This window comes from Sus scrofa, chromosome 11 (assembly GCF_054392235.1).
Source record: "Sus scrofa isolate SSC_HxYL_T2T_F1_AM1 chromosome 11, Sscrofa_HxYL_maternal_Yorkshire_Landrace_v2.0, whole genome shotgun sequence".
NCBI classification, from domain to species: Eukaryota; Metazoa; Chordata; class Mammalia; order Artiodactyla; family Suidae; genus Sus; species Sus scrofa.
Window position 1 is genome coordinate 18,122,400 of NC_139393.1, and position 24,171 is coordinate 18,146,570.

Here is a 24,171-nt window from a genome sequence, read left to right on the forward strand (position 1 = left end):
AGACTCTAACAATTTGCATTAATAATGTGTAGGAGTTCCCGTCGTGGCTCAGCAGTTAATGAATCTGACTAGCATCCATGAGGACACAGCTTGGAACCCTGACCTCGCTCAGTGGGTTAAGGATCCGGCATTGTCGTGGGCTGTGGTGTAAGTGACAGACGAGGTTCAGATCTGGCATTGCTGTGGCAGTGGCGTAAGCCAGTGGCTACAGCTCCAATTTGACCCCCAGCCTGGCAACCTCCATATGCCACGGGTGCAGCCCCAAAAAGCAAAAAAAGAAACAAACAAATAAAAAAACAATGTGTTAGGTTATGCTGTTTATTGCATTATTTTTAAAACTATCTCCTTAAATATTTTAAGAACTCCCACACCAAAACTTCAGAATATTAGCTAGCAATGTTTCACAAATAAGTCGTAGTTGTGATCTGAGCACACAAAAGAATGGATTTTTCTCAGACTTTATCCTGAACAATGTATTTTGATCAATCATTTTAGGATTAGAAAGTTGGGGAAAATTCTTTCACATTCTTATCAACTGAGATATTAACAGGCATCTTATAATGACAATAAAATCAGTTTTCCTGCTGCAATTGAGTATAATCAGGAGCCCTAAAGGACTTAAGTGAATTTCATTATCATTTTACAAGATCCAAGCCCTGGGAGGTAGACAGTTTGCCAAAGTGAATCATTTGCAGCTAGAATGTCAGTTCGTGCCTGCTGGTTCGCAGGTGTCCACACAGTACAAACTGGAGATTAAGTAAATACCAAGTTCAATGAATTAATACAGAGAGCCCAGTTGGATAATTCAACTTGAATTGACCTTTGTAATCTAACCAAATGTACACGGCTTGGCAGAAAAAAGCACAGGTTGGTAGAACCAGCACAACTATATTTGTCAAGACTCTTTATTGCAAGTGTAAAAATCCCATTAAAGGGAGTTCCTGTTGTGGCACAGCAGAAACGAATCCAACTAGTATCCATGAGGATGCAGGTTTGATCCCTGGCCTCGCTCAGTGTGTCAGGGATCCAGCATTGCCATGAGCAGTGGTGTAGGCTGGCAGCTGTAGCTCTGATTAGACACCTAGCCTGGAAACTTCCACATGCTGCAGGTATGGCCCTTTAAAAAAAAAGAAAAACGCAAAAAAAAAAAAAAAAATCCCATTATACCAGCTCTTTAAAAAGAAGAGCATCACAGTTCCCACTGTGGCTCAGCAGGTTAAGAACCTGACACAGAGTCAGTAAGGACGTAGGTTTGATCCCTGGACTCACTCAGTGGGTTAAGGATCTGGCGTTGCCACAAACTGTGGTACAGGTCGCTGATGTGGCTAGGATCCCAGGTTGCTGTGGCTGTGGATCCAATTTGATCCCTAGCCTGAGAACGTCCATATACCACAGGTGCAGACCTAAAATGAAAAAATAAATGGAGAGTGTATTGGAATCCAATAATTAGAAAGTCCAGGGTTATAATACTGAGGTACAAATATTATCACTAGGAATCTGCCTCTATTCCTCCATCCCTTAGCCCTGCTTCCTGTGTGTTGTCTCCTTTCTCAGTCTGTCTCACCCGAGAAGAGTAGCAAAGGTTAGCTTTAGATTTATACTGTCCTTACAGCTAATGAGCCCACAAAAAGAAAAAAAGAAAAAGAAAGACTGTACCTCTTTCTACACAGCTGCAGCAAGAGCTCCAGGGCAGATTCAGACAGGTGGGCTGAGTAGTGCTACTCCTTAGCCATCACTATAGTCAGGTGAATGGAGTTCCTTGATGACCTAGGCCCAGGTTGGGTGCCCACCTCTGGGTTCAGAGGTTGGAGTCAGCCCCATCAGAACCTCAAGGCCTGAGAATTGTGAAGGAATGGTACCCACAGAGATGTCAAGCAAACAAAAAGCTTGCCAACCACAGTGACCACATTCCATGGTTTACTACTCTGGCACTAAAGATGCAGCCTTAGGCCTAGGAAATGTACCAAGTGCCATGTGTCAATTACATGGACAGTGCTATTAACCTGAGATTATAAAATGATCAGTCTTGAATCATAGCCAGAAGGAAAGTTTAGGGAAGGCCTGCAGGGGCCTCTCTGGCTCTGAATTTAGAAGAGATAGGTCTGGGATGGGATGCATTTGAGTGCTAGAGTCTTGCATATGTGTCAGCATATGCATATGTGGCATTCAGCACTGGTGTATCAGCGCAGCTCCACTACAGCTTCCTGACTCTGGATGCAAAGCTGTGAAATTCAGTAAAACAAACTAACACCTTGGAAGCATTCGGTCTTTTTTTTTTTTTTTTTTTTAATAAATGTTATTGAAGTGTAAGTGACTTACATAATGTGTTGGTTTCAGGTGTACAGCAAAGTGAATCGACCACACATAAACATATATATCCATTATTTTTCAGATTCTTTCCCCATATAGGCTATCACAGAATACTGAATAGATTTCCCTGAGCTATATAGTAGGTTCTTGATGTACATGTGAAAACATGAAGATGAAACACACCTGGATATATTTTTGGTAACGTTATGTCATACAAAGGACCAAGATTTATGCAGGCTATAAGTATTAAAGTGGATAGTCTTAACTTTTCACATAGACCTCTCTGGATCTTATATTGTTTTCTTATTATATTACCAGCCATCCAAGGCAAAAAAAAAAAAAATGTTCATGTCAACAAGTATTTTTCTTTGAAAACACAATTCAGGAAATAACTGTATTTATAGCTGTGGTATATAACTCAGTATTGAGTGTAAACCCCTGTCATTAACAAGGCATCTTTTGAAACAAACATTCTAGAAAATCAGAATATCTCCAACCAGGTTCTCTACCACTGAGCCCTAGCACATACAATACTTGTGCAGTGCCCCCATAGCTAGGATTTTAATGCTCACACAAGGGAAAACATACTGCTATTAATGAACCAACAGTATAACACTAACACCAATTTAAATAGCTCAACCCTTACTCCTCTGGCAAGAGCAGACTATGATAAGGGAAAGGGATCACACTTTGAGCTTAAGCTGTTTCCATGGCTAGAAATCAGACTCTGAGGATCTTGTTTGAAGAATGAGTGGAGCAACTCAGCTAGAAGGCATTGGTTTGAGGGACTGGTGTCAGCCTAGCAAAAAAAAAAAAAAAAAAAGTTAGGAGGGGGAAACACAAATAAAATCTCTAAAAGGATTTATATTAAAAGTGATGGGCTAGATTCACACTGCTCCATCCCAACATCCTGCCAAAATAGCAATACAGAGGCATAAGCCCATAAGGATAAATGTGAAGATGGGAGAGAGAGGTGATGTTACTTGGTACACCTGCATTCTATAAATTGGATTGAGGAAGAGAAAATGGCTGTCAAGAGAAATTGCGAAAAATGAATAATGTATAATTCATAACCTGGTCAAATCTGCTCACAGAGACAGCTCCAAAAACAGTACAAACACAATGAATAAATACATTCAACATCAATAAAGCCAAGCTAAAGCTGAAAAGGAACTTGAAAAATCAAAAATCCTGTCGTTTGGAGTAAATTTTCTCCAGTTGACTGAAATTCAGCCTTGGGCACAGCTCACGGAGAGAACAGAGGGCTAAAGAGATGACCACAGACTCATACTGGCTACTTGAAGCTTGCAATGAAAAACCTTAGACAAGAAAAACCATCCTAAGTTTATTATATTTCACTTGCAGTTCATTTTGGTGAGATTTTCTTTCCTTTAACTTGACCACACAAATAACATGTGGTTTTGTTTATCATGTTGTGAAAGGAAAGAAAACTGGAGCAGAGGTGCAAAGCAGAGAGGGCAGTAGTGTGAGATAGTGTTGCCCTATATCAACATGAAATCAAGTCCCCAAGAATACACGCAGATCATAAAAGACACAGTCCCCATAAGAGGAACACTTTCCTCTTAATACTAAATGGTCTTTTCCACATTGTCTGCAATAAGCAAGTATCACTTTTATAATCACTTTCATTTGAATTTTTAACGTACTGAACAGGGCCTTCCTTCTTTGCTTTTTTAACTTCTCAACTCTGTATGCACGCAACATTGCTTAAAAAAAAAATCTCTCAATTGAGAATACGGCCCTGCTGACACTTTGATTTTAGACCGTTATTCTCCAAAACTGTGAGAGAATAGATTTCTGTTGTTTTAAAACACCCAGTTTGTGACAGTTTGTTGCATTTCTTATGGGCTATACTTTCTGTGACTTATTTTAGCTTTGTTTTAAACCAATCTTAAAGACTAAAGTCTTTTTTTTTTTTACATTTGTTAAAGTATAGTTGATTTACAGTGTTGTGCCAAGAATTCTGCTATACAGCATAGTGACCCAGTTATACATATATACACATTCCTTTTCTCATACCATCTTCCATCATGTTCTATCCCAAGAGATTGAACATAGTTCCCTGTTCTGTACAGCGGGACCTCATTGCTTATCCATTCTAAATGTTATAGTTTGCATCTACTAACACCAAACTCCCAGTCCATCTCACTCCCACCCCCCCATACCCCCGCACCCTTGGCAACCACAAGTCTGTTCTCTATGTCTGTGAGACCATTTCTGTTTTGTGTATGTGGAATCTAAAACACAGCACAAATGAACCTATGTACAAAATAGAAAAAGACTAAAGTTTTTCAGTGCGCCCAGGAAGATGCTGCTTTTAAAAAATCAAGGTACTTAAGCATATTAAAAAGTAAAGAGGAGTTCCTGTTGTGGCTCAGTGGTTAACAAATCCGACTAGGAACCATGAGGTTGCGGGTTCAATCCCTGGCCTCGCTCAGTGGGTTAGGGATCTGGCATTGCCGTGAGCTGTGGTGTGGGTCACAGACGTGGCTCAGATCCCGTGGTGCTGTGGCTCTGGCATAGGCCGGCGGCTGCAGCTCCAATTCGACCCCTAGGCTGGGAACCTCCATATGCCGCAGGAGCAGCCCCAGAAATGGCAAAAAGACAAAAAAAAAAAAAAAAGTAATGAAATGACCCAAAAAATTTCTTCATTGTTCCAAACATGCAGGTCAGTGAATCCTTGGATGACAATACCAGCACTGGAGAGACTTCAAATGGCTGCGACCCTGTTTGGAGCTATCACTGGGATGTCATCTCCCAAGTTTCCACAACAGCAGAAACCAGTAATAGTGGTCCCAGGTTCAGCTAACTGACAGCACACCGATCACTGACAGCAGACTTAGGCTTCCTATGCAGAAACTCCTGCAATGCTTGACATTTAACCGTTTAAAGAGAGAACATGAGAGAAGCAAGAGGTAAAAGTAATAGTAAGAAAAAAAGTCCACCATGCTGGCTGTCATGGTATTTTCTTTGAAATAATAATACTTTGCTCTTGAGAGATTTTCATTCCAAAAATAAAGAATGCAAATAAGAACACACAATCCAGAAGGAGGGAAATATTCAGAGACTGAAAAATAAACATACGTTGACCTTTATTCTGTTAGGCATATTATCAATAGGACTCCTAAGACAAGACCTATGTCTTTCTCATTAGCCTCTTTGTTGTTCTCAGAGTCAGAAAGAGTTCCACCCACCCCCCTCCCACCCCCTAAGGCTTTTCTACATTGCAAACTAAGGGAGTGCTGCTTCCAAGGAACATGTAGGTGAAATTAAAGATTCTGTTAATGCTTACTCTCCTTTTGAACAACAAAAGAATGTGCCCCTTCACTTGAATTTTTTGTTTCCCATTACCATTTGTACATATTCATTACTTTTCCAGGTTATCAACTCTTTGAGTGTGCAGAGTTATATTATACGAGCGAATATATGCCCACCCTTTTAATATGGCTTGGATGTACTTAGTGGTCAATTTCTGAGTTCACAAGTTTTGTGTAAATGACAGTCATGTTCAGGGTCACAGATGAGTGCTGTAAGGTTAAAACATGTTAGATCTGGCAGATGTGGGCATTAAGAAGACGGCAATAATTAGTACCATGCTCACTGCTTGGAAATGTTCCTAGCATATTTTCCTTCCAGTGAGTTACGTTGCAACATGCACTGAATTTTGACAGCAGGCTATCTCAATCCTATGTAGCAAAACCATTTTTTTTCATAAGACATTTTTTTTCTTTTTACAGCCACACCTGCAGCACATGGAAGTTCCCAAGCTAACGGTCAAAGCAGAGCTGCAGCTGAGGCCTATGCCACAGCCACAGCAATGCCAGATCCAAGCCGCATCTGCGACCTGTGCCACAGTTTGTGGCAACGCCAGATCCTTAACCCACAGAACAAGGCCAGGGATTGAACCTGCGTCCTCACAGAGACTATGTAAGGTCCATAACCCACTGAGACACAATGGGAACTCCTAAGAGATTCTTTAATTTCTTGGGAAATGTCTCTGGAAATGGACTTGAAAGACCTTTTTCTGAACTTGAATAAATCCCATTCTTGGAGGGTAGCTCCATGCTATACATTCAAACAGCAGATCCTTAGATGACACTCCTGAAGGGCAGAGGCAATACACAGAAACCCTGAGAACAAGAGCAAGAGAGGGACCTGCCAGTCCCAACAAGTGTGTCTTAAAGCCAATGCGCTCTAGACTCCTCCCCCAAACTAATTCTGGTTCTACATGTGTTTCTATTGAAGAGGCTGCAAAACCTCGTAGTTGCAAGCGATCAGAAGGGTGATACCCCTAAAAGGGCAATGAACAAGAGTGGTAGGATATATTTAAACAAAAGGGCTTGAGGAATATGCTCCTTACGTCAGGGGAAGACCTCCCAAAAGTCGTGTGTGGTCTGCACCATGTTTTCCCAATTTATTAGTGCTGCTCAAATATAACAGTAGAATCATCTCAATGTGTGTGCTGGAAATTCCAGCCCCCTTTCCAAAAACACTCTCTTGTCATCACCTCAGACACTGCCATTGTAATAAATGTCATATTCCAGACAATAAAATGGCAAAAGAAGAGAAAGAAGAAAAATTACTGCTCAGAAACCTAACCACTACCAAACCCAACACCTCCAAATTAGGGCTCTTGAGGGCTCTTGCAAAGTTACCAGCTCCCTCTGAGGTGAATCACAGCTTATCCTGCATGATGGGGTAAGGACATGTTTCAAATGTCACGTCATAGTACACATTAGTTGTCTACATTTCTTCACCCCCCACTCCCTCCCCAACTCATTCCAATTTGGCTTTATCACTTCACCAAAACAGCTTTTACAAAGGCCACTAGGATCTGTGTGTCCAGACTTGATCTTACTAGATTTCTCTGCAGCAGCTGACCCAAGTGACCCCTTCTCCCTTTGGTTACATTGACATCACTCTCCAGGTTTTCCTCCCAGCTCTTTGCCGCTCCTCCTCACTCTCCCCTAATAGCTCTTTCCTCTTTGCCTGGCCTTTAAAAGTTGAAGTTCTTCAGAGTTCCCAGGTGTCCTAGCACTTAAGGATTCAGTGTATCACTGCAGTCACTCAGGTTTGATCCCTGGCCCAGGAACATCCGCATGCCTCGGACATGGCCAAAAAAAAAAAAAAAAAAAAAAAGTTGAAGTTACTCAATATTTGGGCCTAAAAGGTCATTTTCCTTCTCACTTCATATTCCTCCCTTAGGTTAATTATGGCCACCACTCCGCACAATTTCAAGAGACACTACGCACACCACAGTCTATGTAACTAGCACCCCCTTGAGTTGTACAGTACATGGCTTGTGCGGTCCCAAGGGCAGTTCTATCCATTCCTGTGGCTTTAATTATCATATATACATAACAGACTGCAAAATATTTATCTTATACCCAGACAACACTGAAACTCAGACCCACACATACGACTAACTACTTGAGACCCATTTGTTCATCTCAAAGACTCTTCAAATAGCATGTCCAAAAAGGAACCCATGCTCTTCCTGGACAAATCTCATCCTCCCTCAGTGTTCTCTGTCTTGGTGAATGGCAGCAACCTCCATCCAGTAGCCCAGCCTGGAGGGCATCCTTGTCACTTCCTTCTCTGGCACCATCAACAAGTGATCTGTTTGCACGTGTATTTGTGATCTGTCTCCCTCCACTACAATGTAAGCCCACTGAGAACTGGAATCTCTCTCATTTACCATCATGCCTCCAGAGATAGAGGTATGTCTGGAATATAATATTTGTCTAGTGAAATAATAAAGTCCTATTGATTTTACCTGCTATCTAGCTCTTAAGTCACCTCCATCACATCACCACCCAGTGCCTTGCCTAGGTTGCTCCTCAAGATTCCCCCTTTTATTTTTTCTTAGTATCTATCTTTCAGACCTCAACTCGTTATCACTCCCTCAAGGAACTTCCTCTGATGTCCCAAACTTGGGATGCTATCATAGCTTTTCTTACTTAATGTTTCTTCCTGTCTGTTCTCCACAACATTTTTATCTTTTGTACAATCTCTAAGTCATTTTCCAGTCCCTCAAAATTGTTCCTTAATTCACCCTCCCAAAAAAAGTGCCAAATCCCAAGTATTGAGCTAGATGCTGAGAATTCTGAGATTAAAAGTCTGAATAAGTAATTAAGAGACGGATAGGATATAAGGACAGGCAAAAAAAAAAGAAAAGAAAAAAAAAAAAACCCATGTACTATCGGTATGTAAGATCTGCAGTTACAGTGCTATACATACATAGGACAGAAGAAAAGGTGATTAACCCCATCCAGGTGGGGGTGGCCAGAGAAGTCTCACTAACTGGGTTTTGCAAGGAAGATTGTTCATTTTCACTTCCTCAAAGACTATTCCTATATTCAGAGCATCTGTGCAAACTGTTTAAGTTTTCAATATTTTCTTTCAACCCAGCTCTCAAGATCAGCTCCAGATAGTTTAAGTCTGAAGACCCTGCCATCCACCTCTAAGGCCTTCTCTTTCTGTGGATTCACAACACCCTTAAACATCTTCATTCTTCTTAATTTGTGTTCACTCTCCCTACCCCAACAAGTTTTTTGCCCATTCTTCACCCTTATCTTTCTTCAAAAAGCAATCTATTGCACTCACTCTCACTAATGTGTTATATCTTCTTAGAGTAGGTAAATTTCACAAGGGGCTCTTAAGAGAAATTGCTACCCTAAGAAATGAGTCTCCATATAAGAATGGAGAGTCTGCTCCAAATCCTTTTTCTTTTTTTTTTTTTTTTTTGGTCTTTTTGCCTTTTCTAAGGCCGCTCCCGGGGCATATGGAGGTTCCCCAGCTAGGAGTCTAATTGGAGCTGCTGCTGCTGGCCTACGCCAGAGTCATAGCAATGCGGGATCCGAGCTGCATCTGCGACCTACACAACAGTTTACAGCAATGCCGGATCCCTAACCCACTGAGCAAGACCACGGATCGAACCTGCAACCTCATGGTTCCTAGTCAGATTCGTTAACAACTGTGCCACAATGGGAACTCCTATTCCAAATCCTTTAATTCACAGCAACAAACAAGACTTCTTTTTCTGCCTAGAAGTAAGGCCAACACTGCCATCACAAACATGACTTTCCAAGTTTGCTAATTCTGTGTGCTTCTTGGGTTCTTTCTTTCTGCAAATATGAAAATAACTTGAAATGATCATTATGACTTTTGCAAAAGAATATGAAATATTACGGATATTAATATTATGAAATATATCCCAAAAAATCTGACAATACTCAGATCACCTGTGACATTTACCTGGATTGCCCTTCCCCTCTCTTCGTGCTTGGCCAGCGCCTATTCTACATTCAGCCACAGTTAAACCCTTTCTCTTCTTCTGACTCTCACTCCATGGCAACCTGTGCCTCCTCTTCCAGAATACTTACACCCATGTACTGACTAACTTATTTAATCTTCACATGAGGTGGAAGATGGGTGTGCCTTCTTCTATCTGTATCCCCCAGGGCTTACCACAGTACCTGGTACACAAAAGGTCCTCAAAGGCAGTATTTATTGAACTGAATTGCTCTACTTGTTCCCTCTATTGCTACAACCATCACTCTATATTGTAATTTATTTGTTTTCATGTCACTCTATTTCACGGTATGTCCCTTCAAAGAAATCATAAAGTATTCATTTTTTTAATTCCTGGAAACTAGCATACTGCCAGGGCCCTCAATAAATGTGGAAAGAAGGAAAGAAGGGAGGGAGAGAGAAAGGGAACTCTGTCTAGTTGACAATTCCACAATTCCAATAAAGCTTTTTTTTTTTTTTTCTTTTTTGGTCTTTTTGGGGCATATAGAATTTCCCAGGCTAGGAGTCGAATTGGAGCTGCAGGAACCAGCCACAGCCACAGCTACAGCAGCACAGGATCCAAGCCACGTCTGCAACCTGCCCCACAGCTCACTGCGACACCAGGTCCTTAATCCACTAAGCGAGCCAGGGATCAAACCCGCTTCCTCATGGACACTAGCTGGTTCATTAACTGCGGGGCCATGATGAAAACTCCCACAATAAAGTCTTAATAATAACAAACCTATATGACTATAGGGAATTACAATAAACATTGTAAAGGTGAGGAATCAAGCTCTCAGTTTCCGAAGACTCAAAGACTCAGAAAAAACACCCAATTTCTTGAAAGCATCTTTAGTTAGCTTGTTTGCCAAGACCTAGGCCATTCTGACTGTCCTCCTTGGAAAAATGGTAAGGAAAACCTAACGTTACTGAGCACCTACTATGTGCCAGGTGCTTTGCATATAGCATAGTTGGTTCAGCAACTGCCTAACTGAATTTTGAGCTGCTATTTGCATGTGACTCAGGGGATCCAAGATTTGTTAGTTCGGTCCCAGAACTGAACATAATATCTCTGTTGTTTCTGACCAGTACAAGAGTTTAGAATACCCTATTACTTCAGCCTAGGATTCCACTAGACTATTTCACAGCTAAAGCCTTCAGGTTGCCTAACACAGTGTTTGTGGTTAGTTAACTAACTCATCGCTAAGACCTTTCCAATTTAAACACCTTCAAGACAGTTTTCCATGGCTTGAATCGGGTCAACTGATTTCAAAATCTACATTGGATACTTACACTTTTTGCCTCACATTGATTTCCCCATCTCTCAAGCCTGCTGAGAATGATTAATTCTTGATTCTATCATCAAACATAGAAGAGTGAAAAAATAAAAAAGGAGTTCCCGTAGTGGCGCAGTGGTTAACGAATCCGACTAGGAACCATGAGGTTGAGGGTTCGATCCCTGCCCTTGCTCAGTGGGTTAAGGACCCGGCGTTGCCGTGAGCTGTGGTGAAGGTCGCAGACGCGGCTCGGATCCCGCATTGCTGTGGCCGTGGTGTAGGCCGGCGGCTACAGCTCCGATTCGACCCCTAACCTGGGAACCTCCATATGCCACGGGAGAGGCCCTAGAAAAGGCAAAAAGCCAAAAAATAAAAAATAAAAGAAAATAAAGGGTGGCAGCCTGAGACCACAAAGCAACCTCAGGCAAGTACCCTGACTTCTCTGAACAGAGCTGCAAAATTGAAGAACTCCAGAAACCTCATTCATATCATGATCTATGTGAAAGGCACCTTCCAAAGTTGTGAGTGGCCCAAGTTCAGGATCTGCCTTTGTTCCTCTGTAAAAATCAATGGGTTGGACCAAACCTTCATTCTAGCTTCGGCGTTACTCACACTTTTGATAAATACTTCTTATATGCTTTCCTCCTATTTAATGATAAAATTACTGACTAGAAGCAAAATACAGAAGAGCACATGTGTACTCCAGGTCTCAGTTTGCATTCTTGGGAGGTTGCGTTAAGTAGGTCAACAGTCATCCCTCACTTCCTTTGAGCACCATCAGCCTTCAAGAGCGTGGAAGAGAGCAAATTGCCACTTCCTTGTCACACTGAGCAAAGTCCTCATGAGCTACGATGTGTGTGACAAGGTGAAACATATATTCTGAAAATCCCTGAAAGAAAAAGGCTGACACTCAATCTTATCAACCAAGAGAATAAAATAACTGGTCTGAAAATCACTGATATTTGACATTGTGATCTATCATGTACCTTTTTCTCTTTTGGTTTTGTGAAGACCTACAGCAATGAAACATGATTGAATGTTCCTGAAAAGATAGGGAAATGCCATGCAACATAGTGCTGGTTGAAGATGAAACCAATAGTGCTATATTTCTCTAAGTTACTAATTATATTTCCTGAAAATATAGGTGGTAAATTAGTCAACAACTCAATGAAAGGAAGTAGGATAAATGTGTTGTTATATACAAAAGCCAAAAAGCCCTACCTGCAATGGGGAAAAGCTCAGTGAGTTCAAGAACTGGAGGAAACCACAGTGGTAGGGACACAGTGGTCAAGCAGAAGAGTGGTGGGAGATAAACCGAGAGGAACCAAATCATATGGATTTGTTGGCCATGTTAAGGATTTGGGGCTTTATCCCAAGGGTGATTGAATACCTTTGTCCAACAGTAGAGGAATGAGTTGGTAAATTAGGTGATAGCAATACCACAGAATACTACCCATTGCTGATTTCCAATTTATTGTATATTTTTTAAGTTTCACGTTAAAATTAATTTGAGGAAAATGTGTCATATTATCTTCTTTTTTACTAAAGCATATGACAATATTACAGGCTTTGGGAAATTCTACAGTAAAGGAGTGTGTTTACTTTTACAACTTTCCAAACTTATTTGATCTCAGATATGTTTTATTTTCACCAAGTGACATCAGCTAAAATCCCAAGAAACCAGCATTTATAAAGTATCTCTTGCTAAATATTGCTACACATCCATTTTAAATGATCATACATAAAAAGTCTGTAGAAAAATGAAGAACATCCCATGATTGAAACTATCTGAAAATAAGAATGCATGTGAAGGAAAGGTTGCTTAGGATGACAGATAAATCAGTGTTATTTCTCCATTAAGTATTTCTTTAATTTGGATATTAAATCATTTTTCAATTAAAAATTATAAAGTATTAAAAAGTTATATGAGACACATTTTTTAAATGTATTTGAAGTTTTGCCAAATCAATCAATTCACAGGCTGCTGCACAAATTTCACTTCATTAGTGTGTCTACAGACTATGCAAGCTACATTTTATGATGGAGAAAAAACCAGTCATCATAATAATTCTAATCCCCTTGCTTGCAAGTTGATCTAATTAACATCTTTAATTGGATGAATTAATTTAAACTAAAACATAACTTGATTCATGCCATGTTTAACTATAGACATCCTTCATAGGAATCATAAAATCCTCTCAACTTACCTTCCAATCCCATTACTACCCAGAAAGCCATTTCAAAGAGTACTTCATATACACAAATCAAAATCTTTTTATGACTCTGGTGTTGGGGACAGAAATTAAATCCTATATATTCATTCCTTCATTCATTCAATAAACATTTATTGAAAGCACTAGACTCTACCTGAGAATACAAAAGCTTAAAGACAAAAATCCTTATCTATAATGAATCCTCAGTAAGTGACACAGACATGCAAAAAGTATATAGATTTTATATTTGATTTTGCCTATCCTATAAAATGTATAGGATAAATACTCTAATTTTGGTATTTATTGGCATGCTAGTACAAAGAAAAGCCAGTTCTTCAAAGAATACAGAGTGGGTCAAAAAGAGATGCAAAGAGGATGATCTGTTTGACCCACATCTTCAAAAGTGGGCATGTGTTTGCCAGGCAGGTGAGGTTGGGAACATTCCAGTCAGAAGAGCGGGTGTACAAAGCATGGATGTGTGATTCAGCACAAGCACGAGGTAGGACATAAGGAGAGGGCACAGGGAAACCTGTCATGGACCCAACAAATAAGACATAGATTAACAAGTGACCATAGGTTTGGCTTTTGGATGGCAGCACCCACTACAAAGCAAGAGCAGGTTCAGCGAGCCAAGGAAGAGGGTTTACATTACAATAGATTGAAGAGTGAATAAAGGTCTCAGGAGGCACACCTGACCCAGTCATACATGGGATAACATTTAAGTGATATTCTTAACTTATGTAGTAAGTAAGTGCTTATAATAGGATTCTTAGAACATTAATGATAACAAAATGTGTTTTGTAACTCTGGACTTCTAAAGTGCAGCACTGACCGAACCTAACGTATAGATGATTCTTAAGATTTCAAGCAGTTCATCCTTTCCCTTCTTCAAAAACAAGAGCACTTTATGACAGGTTGTAGATAAATCGCAAATGAAAATGCTATACAAATCATAAAGGGTGATTTGTTAAATCCACTTCAAGTACAAAGACTCCTAAAGTACTTGGCAGAGAAACGTGTGACCTGAGATCTTTGATGAAGCAAAAAGGAGAGTGGTGCATATTCATAGTGATATCACACTTTGAGTGTTTTCAGCATTTCCCTAAGGGCTGCAGAACACTTTGTACGTAAGTTGCCTCTTATATGAGAAGAGCTATCTGTGCTCACATTCAAAGAAAGGCAAAGAGATGACATTATAAAACGGAAGAAATTCAAGGGGCCTTACGCATCACCTATCTAATCTCTTCATTCTATAGATGAAGAAACAGAATCGAAGAGGTTAAGTAGACTGCCGACAGCTGACACAATAAGTCAGAGCTGAAACCAAGACTGCAACTCAAGATGCCCCCTTCCAGTAGTCAGGTGCATTTGTTTTCACTGCACCCTCGTGGCCTGTCCCAAAGCCTGAAACTAAGCCAGAAACAACTAAGAAAGTTAAAAGTAGTCAACGCAATTTGTGCCATATTTTAGATTCTACATATAAGTGATATCATATGGTATTTGTCACTTTGTTGTACAGCAGAAATTGGCACAGCATTGTAGATCAACTATACTTTAGTAAAAAAAAAAAATTTTTTAATTTAAAAAAGGATCACAATGATCCCTTTATCCCGCAGCCTGTAACTGAGCATACGTTTTAGTGAGCATGGAAGAAGGGAGGGTCACTGTGAACTCCTGCCACATGCTAGACTCTTTGCTGGGTGTCATGCATACACTCACAATACATGATGCAAAGTTATTCTCTCATCATTTCATAGTCAGGGAGTAAATAAATATTTCCTAGGGGGCTCCTATGTGTCAAGGGCAGTTCTAGGCCCTAGAGGTCACATCACACTGAACAAAATAAAGTGCCTTCCTTCATACAATTATATTCTAGTTGAAAGAGAGAGATTAAAACCAGTCAGTGATGACTACCAGAGAATAGTAAGTGCTGGACAGAAAAATAAAATGAAATAATACAATAGAAGAGAGAAGGTGGGAGAGTGGGTACTGCCTCATCTCGGGCAGCCAGGGAAGGCTCTGTCCAGGTCTTTTCCTTCCTGGCTGATAAGAAGAACATGAAGTCAGCAATTAGGCATGAATGTTCACATGAGAAGACGTGAAGATGGCCTAGAACCTGATATTCAGGGATAAAACCAAGTCAAAACTCAGGGCAGGGCATGTGTGAGCCTGTGTGTGGAGGCACCCATCTGTCCAAAGAGCACCAACAGAAGCAGGAGAGAATGAGAGAGGACAGCTTCAAAAGACTTTCTGTAATGGTTTGCTGCTGTTTCCTGTGGCTTTTACCAGGCTGAGCAATTTAATATGCAATGGTTTTCACCTTGCAACCTTCAGTTCCCCAAGGCTCTAATAATATCCGATGACCCTCCTTGCCACATGACTCCTCCCATCTACTAACTGGATGGAACTATTTCATAACTGATGGGTTGAAGGAAAGGTGGTAGAGGACAACTATCAAGACCCCCGTGTTAATCACAGCACTTCCCAGACCAAGACCAATGGGACTGAGTAGTGGAAACGCTGGTCTGATGGGCATTCCAATCATCATAGGCAGACTGAAGCCAAAGTGGGGGCAACACCATCAGGACTTCTTAAGGGAAAACAGCAATGAGATGTTGGAATTAATCTGAGGCCTCCGACATTGACAGAGCTGGAAGCAACATGAAGCTCAGAAAGTCAATCTGCTTTGGGAATGTTAAAAGGAAACAGTTGTTTGGAAAGAATTTTTAAGTGTGAAAAAGGAAAACTATTTTGGGTGGAATTTGTGAGCAGTGAGCCTGACCACACACTGGGGGCTGAAAGAAGATGTGTCACTGAGGGCACCGTGGTTCAGCTCCCAGCAGTTTTCCTGCCCAGCACCCAACTGAGAAATCATGTGCTGTGATTAATGTCTGCGATGTGCCAAGTGACTCTACTAGGAGTGAATCAGACTCTCAGATCCAACCTTGGTCTTATTTCCATGCTTCCTTCTCCTCACCCAATACTCCCTGTGTCTCTGCATTTCATGGTCACTGTGTATACACTTTAAGAACCACACACCTTGCAGAGTTCCCTTCATAGCTCAGCAGTTAATGAACACAACCAGGATCCATGAGGACACAAGTTCAATCCCTGGCCCCGTTCAGTGGGTTAAGGATCTGGCATTGCCATGAGCTGCGATGTAGGTCGCAGACAAGGATCAGATCCCTCATTACTGTGGCTGTGACGTAGGCTGGCAGCTGTGGCTCTGATTCAACCCCTAGCCTGGGAACTTCCATATGCCGCAGGTGCAGCCCTAAAAAGCAAAAAAAAAAAAAGAACTACCTTGGGATTAACTGTTTCACTTCCTCATTCTCCATTGTGTAAAAATAAGTTCACAAAGAAAGCTACACTCCAGTGAGAGGGTTCCAGTCGAATCTACTAGACCATACTTCCTGTGACACATCCGCAGACAAAGTCAAAGTCAACAGGCTAAAGAACTCCATGCCTGGAGCAAGTCAATCCATTCCATGCCTGGGCTGGTTGTGGTATGTTTTATGACATCTCTCCCTACTCTGAGCATCTGGATGGACACTGAAATCTTTTTTTATTTGCCTTCTTGGTGTGGTATTCAGGAACATTTTGGATCCCAGAGGTAAAATATTACGTACTGTTCTAATTTATTTTCCTGGATAACTTTTTCTACCACTGCATCAAGTACCAGTGAATCCTAAAAAGTGCCCTTCTCGTCATCAACAAGCACTGAAAACCATCCAGTCATTCCCCCAATTCCATCGTCATACTGTACCCATGGAGATGAGGTGACAATAGTATAGCATCCTATAACTGCATCACAAGAGGCAGAGTCCTAAGACTGGGGAAGCAAAACACATCCAGGAAACATCCAGCTGCACAGAGTTAAGGATGCCTTCCTAGTCTGGCCTCCATTTCTTATCCCTTGAATTGTTAATCCAGCAAGACAAAACTCTCCTTTGCTCCTCAGTGAAAGCTCCTAATAATGTATTCCACATGACTATTGCCCTTGGAACGGTTAATTTTCCACTTAGAGCTAAGGAAACTTTGCCTTCACAATATTCTAAATGTGAAAGTTCTTTGCCCTTTGAAGATATTAGAGACATAAATTTGGAAGTGATTTTTATGGGGTGATAATAAGAATAGATATCTCTTACTGATAATTCTTCACCAAGGTGAAGGAGAAAAACTTTAAAATATTTCCGGTTAGATTTACAATGTCTAGCACAAACTACCATGTATAAAATAAATAAGCTACAAGGATATATTGTAAAACACAGGGAATATAGCCAATATTTTATAATAACTTTAAATGGGGTATAATCTATAAAAATTGAATTGGGAGTTCCCGTCATGGCGCAGTGGTTAACGAATCCAACTAGGAACCATGAAGTTGCGGGTTCGGTCCCTGCCCTTGCTCAGTGGGTTAAGGATCTGGCGTTGCCCTGAGCTGTGATGTAGGTCACAGACATGGCTCAGTTCTGGCATTGCTGTGGCTGTGGCATAGGCCAGCGGCTACAGCTCCGATTCGACCCCTAGCCTGGGAACCTCCATATGCCACGGGGGCGGCCCAAAGAAATAGCAAAAAGACAAAAAAAAAAAATTGAATTGCTGTTTTGTGCACCTGAAACTAATATAATATTGTAAATCAACTATAATATACTTCAATACAAAAACAGATTTTAGTACATTCTTTAAGTATAAACATGATATTTCAGGTAATCATTAAAAATTATCTCAGTTCAACTTTTTCCACTGCAATAGAGAAACTTTTAAGATTGCAAGCTATACAGGTGATAAAATATGACAATATAATATATACATAAAATGTATATAAATATATAAACAAGATCTATAGATTAAAACTTTAAAGCTTAAAAGATCATATATTTTAAGGATTTTTAGCTCACCTTATCATCTAATTTTCTCATTTCAGATCTTTTGGATCAAAGATATGGAATGAAGAACCATGATCTTACATGACTATATATAATATCTTGTAACAAAGATGTAGTAAATTGCATATTTTGTTTTATTAAACATACTGATATACTGTGCAACTTCATGGATATTCAGCCCAATCCTCATTCTTCACAGATTCCATATTTGCAAATTCTACTTGCTAAAATTTATTCGTAAATCCAAGAGTAATACTCACAGCACTTTTGGTCATTTGAAGACATGAGGAGCAGTGAAAATTCTGAATTGCTTGGTGCACACATCCCTGGATGGGGTCAGCAAGGCAACACTCTGCCTTCTTGTTTTAACTCTTAAGGTATAACCTGTTTTAACTCTTCAGTGTTCTTTTCAAGGTCAACTAAATGCCACGTTTTCCACACCGTTATGCTTTTGCTTGGTAATTTCACTGTTTAAAATGGCCCCAAACATAGAGCTAAGGTGCTATCTAGTGTTTCTAAGTTCGAGAAGGCTGCAATGTTCCTCCCAGAGGATAAGCCTGTGTCAGATAAGTCATCCAGGCATCAGTCACAGTGCTGGTGGCTGTGAGTTCAACGTTAACGAATATATTAAATAAGGCATCTAAAGAGAAACACACCTAAAACAAGGTTTTGTATTGATCAATGACAAAAATGTTGTGACCACAGAAGGACCCAAACACCACACTTCCCCTAAAAGCAATGGTTCAGTATTCACTAGCTCAAGCCATCGAAGTGACTTTACAGAACTGAACTTCCGTGAATAATGAGAATCAACCATATTACATTTAAAATAAGCTTATGTGTTACCACAAATGCTTTCCAGGGTTTCTGTGCTTCCCATCTTGAAAGTGCAAAGACTGTGATTATGGAGTTCTTTCCTACCTATTAAAATGGGTTTCTTTATGCTCCTTATCAGATGGTGTTTCCCAAAGGCAAGGGGCCAGGAGAAAAATCCTGAGCAGCAACCCCGCGAGCCTGCACAGGGTTTCCTACAGAGGGAGGCCCTCTAGCCAGAGCTGTCATGAGGAACCATGGGCAGCTCCCAAAGGCTACATCCCACACGGAGACACTTCAGGACTAAGGTGTGCATTCCATGGCCAGGTTCTCACACCTGAATGGAGCAAGATGAAGAGGGAGAGTCAAGAGTAAACCAAGAAGGTCTGGGCAGCGGTTCAAAAGGAAGATAGGAAGGCAAGGTCTGGAGGGACGAATGTGTTAGGATCAGAAGTCTCTGGAGAAGTTAGAGGTGGGGGTGTGACCTCTGGCCTAGAGGAGGGGAGCTACTAAAGTGCTGACAGGGAGTGGACAATGCTGACGGCTACCGGAGTAACCTCCTCCGAGGGATGTTCTTTTCAGCCTCTTGGGTGTATGATGACAGGGTGATGATCAGGAAGAACAATACCGGTTGGCAGATCAGCTCTGCTAATTTTTATTGAAATGCTTACTTCCCATCAGATGCTTAAAGGAGAAACAAATGTCCTTTTGGGACCACAGTTTCCCCAGTCTCTAGCAGTACAGTAGTGTTTTGCAATATAACATGTTTTTTTACTTTCTTAAGCTGTAACAAAAAGGGATACAAAGATTTTTTAAACACCTGATTATCTCCAATTATTACATCAGTCTAGTCTCTTCTGTTAACTTTTATTATAAAACTTCTCAATCATATACAAGGTAGGAATCACCTCTACACCCATCACCTAACTTCAATCATTTCCAACATTTTAGCCCAGCTTTTTCAGCCTTTTATTTGACTAATAACACTTTCACATATGTTCTCATTCAAGTATTTATTGTGCAACTGTCATGTCAGGCACTTTTCAAGTTCTAGAGATATATGAGTGAAAAGAAACAAAAGGGCAAAAAATTCCTGATGCCGAGGCGCTTACATCCCAATAAGATGAACAGTAGTAGCTAATTTTACTGAGAGCCATCTGTTCTATCACAAGCTATCACTATTCTGGACACTTTTCAACTATTTCATTTAATCCACATAACAATCCATGAGACAGATGCTCTTATTATCCTCTTTTACTAATGAGGAACTTGTAACAAAGAGGTTAGGTAATTTGCCCAAATTCACACAACTATCAAATGCAGATGTGGTGCAGCTTGGCTCCAGGGTCTGTGCTCTTAACCATGATGCATACTGATTCTTTATGTCTCAGTAGGTCCTACCTCTTTCAAAAACCACTTCTCTGCAGAATCCTGGACTTCCTGACTTCTCTGATATGATGAGAATCACAAGAACAGGGTAGATGTTTGCTACATAATCTTTTTTCTCCATTCATACTGACCTCATAGAATCTTTATTTTAACAAAGCTGTGGTCATTTGACCTTGTTGGTCCTACTGTCTCTTAAAAACATGTCTTTTTGTAGATTCCAATTCAAATATAGCAAATTAAAATACTTTTTCTTAGCTATAAAAATTCTACATTTTCTACCCTAATATTAAGAACAAGTAGTATTTATTGAGACTTTGTTATCCGCCAGGCACTGGGCTAAGGACTTTAGGTGCCTTTATATAGGTCTTTATAGAACAACTCTATAAGATAAATATTATTGTTCCCATGCCACAGATGAAGAAATGGAGGCACAAACAGATTGTGTAACCTACTTCTCATGACTAGAAAGTGGCAGAACCAGAACTTTATTCTACTTTCTTAGATGCACTACCCCACCTCCACCTTAAAGGAATTCTCTATAACATTAAATCCGGAATACATTTGATGGTTTAGCAGAAATATTTCACGTGTATCATATACTAACAGTTTTCAGAACAAGTTTTCAGCTTTGTATTGTCCCATACTACATTTCAAATTGCATTAAAATTTTTAATTAGGAGTTCCCATCGTGGCGCATCAGAAATGAATCCGACTAGGAACCATGAGGTTGCCGGTTCAATCCTTGGCCTTGCTCAGTGGGTTAAGGATCCGGCATTGCCGTGAGCTATGGTGTAGGTCACAGACGCAGCTCAGATCTGGCGTTGTTGTGACTGTGGTGTAGGCCAGCAGCAACAGCTCTGATTCAACCCAGGGAACCTCCATATGCCACGATGCAGCCCTAAAAGGACAAAAGACAAAAAAAAAAAAAAAAAATTTAACTAGTTCTCCAAAGGGTCCTGTGATATTCATATTCTGATTCATTATCTCATCTTATTTTATCCTTCAAGACAGGGTAAACCAACAGAAGTGGAGTTTTTATGACTAGGCGCAACTCCCCTATCAAAGGTATCTGACCAGATACCAAAGAGACCCAGAAACAGGATAAAAATCACATACTAAGGACAAAATCCAATAATGTAGACATTATTGCAAGCCCTAAATCACCAAATAAAAACTAGTAGAGTGCTTGCTGACATCGGTTTAATTAATTAATTTTAAATCACGTGCACATAAATAAGACTCTCCTTTTGAAAAGTAGTCTTGAAATCCAATAGCAAGCTACTTATGTTACTAGCAAGGTGGAGTTATTTAAAATGTTTCACTGGGTAATAGAAACCTCCCTAACCTCCATTCTAGGTTAAATGCAACTGCTGGATGTTTCCATACTTCTCTGAACAGCTAGCTTGTAGACCTTAGCATATTGTAATAATCTGCCTATATGCCTTCCCAAGAAAACTATAAGCTCCATGAAGGCAAATATTTCTGGATCCTGTTCACTACTGCATTCCTAGTGCTGAGCATAATGCCATGGTAATACAAGACAGATCAGATAAGTTTCACTGAAATGAGTGAATGAATGAATGAGTGAATGAATGAATAAAACAGGCGCTCTGGTACTAGAAAGGAAATGAAAGTGATCCAATGCATTCTGGCATCATCTTTTCTTAGGCCACAAGGAAATTTAAGTACACACTTACAAATACTCGTATGGCTTTCCACACCCACAAGGTCTCACTGATGTTTTCCTTTTCCTTTTTCCTTTCTTCTTTCTAGTTTTCGTCTTGAGTTCATCTGCTTTAGTTTTAATGTATCTGTATTCTTGCCTAAACCACCTTAACTCTTCTCTATAAAAAACAGAGCTAAATTAATAAATAAACTATAAATATTCCACATTAACTTATGATTTGCCTATGAAATTCTCTATGAATAAAGAAATATTCCAAATCCTTATTTCTGGCCAAAGATCTGTGCATTATTTTTACTTTCCCAGAAAACTGCCTTTAAGTTATTAAATTTTTCACATATGCTCAGATGATTTGCACACTGATTTGGGAATCGCATTGACCCTCAGTTAACCCTTTTCTACCTAAAATTAAATTTCGCAGCTACCCCAAAACAAGAAATCCAATGCCCCAAAGGGCTTTGCAATTAAAATCATAACACAATAGCTGAATATCTACAGAACTAGATATTTTCTCTTATTTTCTGGAATTTTTCTGTATAAATAAAATGAAAAATAGAGGGAAGGAAGAGAGAAGGCAGTAGAAAGCCATCAGCATCACACCTTCCTGATATTCTTGACATATCCCCAGCATCTTCTTTTCATTCATTTCAAAGTAGCCACAAGACTCTGAAGCACAGTTCAGCAATGGTATTAGCAAGGACTCTAGGCTGCAGTCAGACCTCCCTAGTCAGTGATTCTGCCTGGTCTAGATTCAAGAAGAAACCCACCCATGGCCAGGAAGTGAAAACTCACCTGACTCAGGTGCTATAACCCCAGCCACTGCCAGCTGAAACTAGTTCAGCTGAAACTAGATCATGAATCTACAATAGTTCTCATCCCTGCTATTTTCCAGGGTGCCAGTGTTAGGCTCATCAATAGGGACCCAGATCTGAACACAAAGCTGTGAAGGAGGTCATTTGATTTTGAGGATATCACATAATAAAAGGGTGATGTGCTCAGAATCTTAGACATGGGTGCTAATCCCAGTTCGACCACTAACTTGTTGTGTGACAAAAGGTGAGTTCCTTTACCTATCAGCACTCTGGTTTCCTCCCCTGTAGGAAAAGGATACCTACCCTGCCACCTTTACCCATATATTGTGACAACAAATCAGCAAATGACTTACCGTTTTGAAAAGTTAAAGCACCTTGCAAATGAACACATTAGAATGTACTCTCCACATCCCCTCTCTTCATCTCATTTGGGGTTTCTCTGGCTGATCCTCTCCCTGCCCCCAAGAAGCCCTCTTGGACAATGAACAACAAACATCCTTCAGCATCACTTCTGTAACCTCCCGGGTGTAACTGAGAAGGGGAAAAGTCCCCTACAATGTTAATGGTCTAGTCCTCCTCCTTTTCTTCCCTTTCAGCAAAGACAAAAATAGTAAAACTATTACTATTGAGCATTATATAAGCATTTGACTTGCAATGTTTCATCTGATCGTCACAAAACCCTTTAGTAAGAGTAGCCCCATTTTAAGTATTAGTATCTTTTTACCAATACTAATTATTTTACCGATTACACATCATTTATCAGTAACTATCATTAGCCCCATTTTGCTGATGAGACTGAAAATGAATTTAAATAACTGGCCCCACTAAAATATCCCAGGGACTTCCAAATTCCAGTGTCGAGGAGAAAGAATTCCCTCCAGGTCAGAATTTCAGGTGTTGCAGCAAGCCGGTCAGAAGGATAATTTTTGTGTGTAGGGTTGGGACACTCACTTTGCTGCATTATCCTTTAAGCCTCCCTTTAAGGAGCACCTATGAAAATAAGTCAGTTTCAAAGTTCTCCACCCAAATCGCTCTCAGATTAGAGAGCTTCAGATTTCAAAACAAGAGTATCCAAGTGCAATTTAAAAAGAGGAGAGGCACAGGAGAAAGAAGCACGTCCCAGTGCACAAACAAGCTTTCCCTCCGCCACCAGGCGTATTTACAAGTGACCACGAAAATTGTGATTTAACGGTCCAGCATGTGGTATAAAATGTCAGCAACTTTCACAGTTTTGAAAACTGTGCAAAAAGAGAGGCAGAGGGAGAAGTCTGCTCTTTACACCCACACAGTACTGTACACTTGATTTGAGCGCCCCGAAAATTCCCCTAAGCATTTTTATCGTTATGTATCACTTGTATCACTCCACAGTTTAGTCAGCCAAACCATATCCTTTTCCAGCTTTAGATAAATTGCCTTTTGACAAACTGCACAAAGACAAAATATCACGAAGTCCCCGAGTTGTATTCTTTA

General features: G+C 40.3%; 1 protein-coding gene across 15 annotated transcripts in view; it reads right to left on the reverse strand.

The window, feature by feature from the left end:
• The window catches only part of LOC106507157 (uncharacterized), a 674,540-nt gene that overhangs the window by 510,125 nt on the left and 140,244 nt on the right, over positions 1-24,171 (reverse strand). Inside the window, exon 5 of one of the 15 annotated variants that reach the window (XM_084981756.1) lies at positions 2,989-3,109. The exons of the other annotated variants lie outside the window; for them this stretch is intronic. Coding sequence (XP_084837882.1) covers positions 3,105-3,109 — 5 coding nt within the window. The 3' untranslated portion in view covers positions 2,989-3,104. Of the gene's footprint in view, positions 1-2,988; positions 3,110-24,171 lie in introns of those variants that run through there. 15 annotated transcript variants of the gene reach the window in all.